At 36.2% G+C, this 5273-nt stretch overlaps 1 protein-coding gene across 5 annotated transcripts in view; it reads left to right on the top strand.

Moving 5' to 3' along the window:
* The window catches only part of trappc8 (trafficking protein particle complex subunit 8), a 57769-nt gene that overhangs the window by 36083 nt on the left and 16413 nt on the right, over window positions 1-5273 (top strand). For all 5 annotated transcript variants that reach the window (XM_016517494.1, XM_016517477.1, XM_016517467.1 and 2 more), the window contains 4 exons: window positions 972-1149; window positions 1802-1898; window positions 4336-4404; window positions 4704-4762. In XM_016517494.1, the coding sequence (XP_016372980.1) occupies window positions 972-1149; window positions 1802-1898; window positions 4336-4404; window positions 4704-4762 (403 nt within the window). The remainder of the gene's footprint in view (window positions 1-971; window positions 1150-1801; window positions 1899-4335; window positions 4405-4703; window positions 4763-5273) is intronic.

The raw sequence follows: 5273 nt of genomic DNA, 5'->3' as shown, positions 1-5273 counted from the left end.
TTTTTTAAATCATTAGACTACAACAATATAAACATTTTTATTATTAATGTTTTAAATACCTTTTTTTTTATGTCTTATAATACAAAAGTTATTATTAAATAATAATTATTAACAGTAACTATAATAATAATAATAATAATTATTATTATTATTATTATAATATTATATATTAATATTAGTAACAATTTTACTTGTATATATAGTTTATGTATAATGTATTACCGGTAATGCTATTATAAATAATATGGTAATAATAGTTAATAAATCAATGTCATTGTCAATACAAACGCTGCTGTGGTTATTAGTAACAATAATAATATAGTATTAATACTAATAGTAATATTAGTAACAATATTGCTATTTTATATAGTGTTTATATAATCCTTGATAATACTTTTATAAATAGTAATAATATGGTAATAATAGTGAAAATAATATAAATAGTTTTTATAAAAATGTTATGCGATTACATTTATGTAATACTTATAAATATGGAGCAGGTTTTGTAATGTAAAAAAGTACATTAGTTCTTTATAGTTATCTAATTATTTATACAAACAATACCTGTGAATGCCATTGTTTCCTGTTAAAAGCAAAGTGGTGTAGTGGTGTTAGTTGCAATTTTTAGAGACCCAAAAATGGCATAATTTAACACAAGTAGAAATGTGAAAATATTGGTTCCTGTGTCGTCTCAACTGTACTAATAAATGCAGAATCTCCAAAATATAACTTATTCTACATATACAGTGTTAAAGATATTTTAATTTCTTTTCATTGGCTACTGCTGATGCTGAGCAGTTGTGGTTTTGTGCTGTTAAGTGGCTGATAATCAAACATAAGCATATGCTTTATCATTTGGAAATTTGCTGTCTGCCGTTTAAAGAGGACTAATTGACCTTTAACATCATTTAGAGTTTGAAAACTACCACATGAATTCCAGCGACTCATCTTCGTTTCTCTGAAACTTTTAGTCACAGGGTCCTTCGACACACTGCTTTCATCTGCGCAAGCCGGTCTCTCAGCGTCAGAGCCACGGCCAGCCGCAGCAACACACTGCACGGCAGAGAGAGAGAGACAGAAGAACAGCAAGAGGCAGAGGAGAAAAACGGCAGCATGTTGGTCTTTGTGGACGTGGAGAACATTAACACAGTGAGCTCTTTCCCACACATGGACTGCTCATGTTTTTCTTTTTCGTTTTAATACTTTCTGTTCTTGCACTTCATGAAACATGTGAACACTGTGGCATTAGGGATGCACAGATGTGAAATTATGATGTGCTTTATCTCAACTTGTATGCAAAGATTCAAGTTTAGGAGGATTATAATACTAGTATATTATATTAGTGTATCATATTAAATTGACAGTCCAAATCATTAGTGTTCACACAGTCACCATCCATTCCTCTGTGATCTGAGTTGATTTCTCTGTGGAGATCAGTTTAATCTCATCTCTTGTGAATGATGTGTTTTGATTTGTCTCTTCTCTCTCTCTCGAAACATGTGAACACTGTGGCATTAGGGATGCACAGATGTGAAATTATGATGTGCTTTATCTCAACTTGTATGCAAAGATTCAAGTTTAGGAGGATTATAATACTAGTATATTATATTAGTGTATCATATTAAATTGACAGTCCAAATCATTAGTGTTCACACAGTCACCATCCATTCCTCTGTGATCTGAGTTGATTTCTCTGTGGAGATCAGTTTAATCTCATCTCTTGTGAATGATGTGTTTTGATTTGTCTCTTCTCTCTCTCTCTCTCTCTCTCTCTCTCTCTCTCTCTCTCTCTCTCTGTCAGAGTGAAGCAGGTGTTCGTGAGTTCCACATAGTTCAGGTGTCCAGCAGCAGTCGGCAGTGGAGGCTGCATAAGTGCATCAACCCTGTGGGAGATAAAGGTATGAATCCTCCAGTATGCTCTGGTTACATGCACTTAGTCGCTTAGCAGACACTTTCACTCCTCCTGCAGCCACCTGGGGTTAAGTGCATCGCTCCACGTTGCTTGGTAGACTGTGGATCGCTCCTTTATTTGGTTCCAAGCCAGTATGAGTTTTTTCCTCCATCCAACAAAAAACGAGATGCATAGCAAAATATCCACAATTCATAATGGTGGTCCTTCATAAATGATGTTATTTCCTCTTGTCTCATCTCAGATAAAAAAAACAATATCTTGATTCTTCTCGTTTACGCCTAGTGTTTTTTATCAAATTGTTCTCTACTCTTTGGTAGAGAACCACTTTCTTAAAATATAAAGGCAGCTATGTATTTGCATGTATTAAAATAACATTTATACTGTGTAAAATACTAAGTATAGTGTAGTGTATTTTTTTTTCATACATTATAAATTGCTTTCTGTATAAACCACCTTTATATTTTAGGAAGGGGGTCTCTCGCAAGGGAATTGTCATATTTGGGGGTCCATCTGTTGTTCCTTTGAACCATCAGACGGATCTGTTTTGAGGTGCTGTGAAAAGAGCGATCTGCCTACATTAATCCATATGTACTGTACCTCCAGCACTGTGAATATTGATGCAGAGGAACTTGATTGCATGCCAGCAGGGCAAGCAGAGTATCAAAAGAAGTTGGGAGTGGGTACAGACACGTGATGATACACTCCATGACCAGCAGCCTTTAAATGGCCTATTGAAAGTGGGTCACATTGCATTTGTGTTGAGTCATCTGTACGGCTGATACCTTAAGAGAGAGAAACGCGCTGCAGAAAGTGATGCAGCAGCTCTGAAATGCTGAGATGAAATTAGGCCACTTTGAAATTGTGCTGAGTGTGTAAAACATGCAGGCATACGCATTTTAGTGGCTAACTAAATTGAAAATTGAATCCCGTGCATGTGTTCGTCCCGTACCGTCAGCTTGGATGAGGCGAATACATTTAATAATGTGAAAATATGTGGACAAGAACTTGTGGCTTCAATGCATCTTTAACCGAGCGCACCACTTCCAAAGCTAAATCGGTGTCTGCTTGTTAAGTGTGTGAACTTGTAAAATCAATCGTCTGTTTCATACAGAAGCCCAGTGGCTGGTGTTGTTTATCTGTATTTATGTTTTAAGCTACATTAGCTTTTGGAAGTTTTTTAATTCAGTACTTTTAATTAATTTATTGGTCTGAAGGAAAAGAGTGACTTCAACCTGAGGAGATGGAGCAGGAACCTACAGCTACAAACAAATGAAGAATACTGCCTTGTCGTTAGTCTTTGAATGCAGAAAAACAATTTCTATTCAACTTTTGGCTCCAGCCAACCACTATGTTAGCATCTTAGGCTTGAGACATGAAAGGACACTGAGCATCATGGAATTAAAAGGTCTTGAGTTTTGAAGATCTATTCTGAACGTTTGATCTGTTTGATCTGTTGTTCACAATGGCTTCATACATTTCTTTGTTTCTCACACTTAATGGGACAGTTCACCCAAAGAGTCAGTTCAAATCTTGGAAACAGAAATGAAGATATTTTTCATGAAACTTAAGAGATTTCTGTCCCTCCATTGAAGTCCATTCCGCCAATGCTTCATAAAGTTTATAAAGACTTTAATCCATATGAATAGAGCGGTTTAAAACCCAAGTCTTCCGAAGAGATACAATCTCTTTATGTGATGAACAGATTCAATTTAGGCTTTTATTCACTTGTAAATATTCTTCATTTGCGTTCTGAATGTGAACAAAACTCTTAGGGATTTGGAACGACATGATGGTGAGTAAATGATGACAGAATATTTATTTTTCACAATTCCATATGACTTTCTTCCATAGAGCACAAAAAAGTCTTCTGAAAACATAAAATAACTTTGTGTAAGGAAATTTAAGTTATCCATTCATATTAGTAATTTCATTCTCTTCTGCAGCTCTCAAATCTCATTCACACTTCAGCATATTCAAAAACAAAAGTCAGTGACATCAAACTTGGCGTGACATATCTTGATATGAGATTTGACAGCTGTGACAAACGATTTTTGTAAATAATTACTTTTTGGACTGTTACGCACACAAAACTATCATATGGCGTATTAAAATAAGTGTAATTATGACCTGAGTTCACATGAAGATGCTGAGTTCATAAATGCTGTGGCTAATTAAAACTAAAACTTTGAAGCAATAATAAAGACACGGAAAACAGCTTGTAAAATATGGAGCAAGGGCAGCAAAACGCACTTTAAAATTCTGACTTTGCTTTGAAGAGTTAATTAACTGGCCTTGACATCTGAACTGTTTTTCTGTATTTGATTCTCTGATGTGGGAGCAGCAAAAAGAAAGATTTTCTGTGAAGAAATGGATGGGCACTCATCATCTTTCTTGTTTTTGCCTTCATTTCGTGTTGTTTGCAGACTCTAAGCTGGCCAGCAGGGAGAGAGGGAAGCTGTGCTTCAAAGCCACCAGATGCAGAACGGAGGAAGGTGGGGCGTCCAGTACACACACATGCACAAAAACCCTCATGTATTCTATGTATTTCCATTCCATGCAAAATTTGCACCATTGCATAAATTCTGTCTGGAAAGACCAAGATGTGAATCTGATTTCCAAAATGCACATAAAAACTCTGTTGAGGTGGACAATTTTCTTATTGAATCGAATAAATTCCTAGATGTGACTTTGCCTCCACAATCACAGCTGCTCACAGCCAATGAAAACGCAGCAAACTGGTTAACATACTGAAGTTTGAACATACTGACATTTTTTTCCCTCAATGCCTCAGCTACTTCAGATGCAGCAGAAAAATACACCTTTGCCGACCTCAACCTCGGCAACGAACAAGTGAGAATGCCCTTTTGTTCTCACTACTAGTTCAGATCGATACTGAGAATTAAAGGGGTCATATGATGTTGCTAAAAAGAACATTATTTTGTGTATTTGGTGTAATGAAATGTTTATGCGGCTTAAAGTTAAAAAAATATTATTTTCCACATACTGTACATTATTGTTTCTCCTCTATGTCCCGCCTTTCTGAAACGCGTCGATTTTTACAAAGCTCATCAGTCTGAAAAGCAAGGTGTGCTGTGATTGGCCAGCTATCCAGTGCGTTGTGATTGGCCGAATACCTCTAGTCTGTGACGGAAATGTTACACCCCTTAACATACTGTGATGCCATGTCCCGGCACGACGAGACAAAACCAATAAAACCCATTATAAACGAGGCATTCGTTGCATCCAGTGGGCACATAATTATGGATTATAATGACTTATACTGTCTTTTTACGCGTTGCGTTGCATCGCGCCGCGTAAACATAAAACCATGGCTGCATTTGTGATCGGAGAAATGACAAAC

This window comes from Sinocyclocheilus rhinocerous, unplaced genomic scaffold (assembly GCF_001515625.1).
Source record: "Sinocyclocheilus rhinocerous isolate Xijiao unplaced genomic scaffold, SAMN03320098_v1.1 scaffold4389, whole genome shotgun sequence".
In the NCBI taxonomy this organism is placed as follows: Eukaryota; Metazoa; Chordata; class Actinopteri; order Cypriniformes; family Cyprinidae; genus Sinocyclocheilus; species Sinocyclocheilus rhinocerous.
This window is presented reverse-complemented; position numbering and strand designations above follow the sequence as displayed.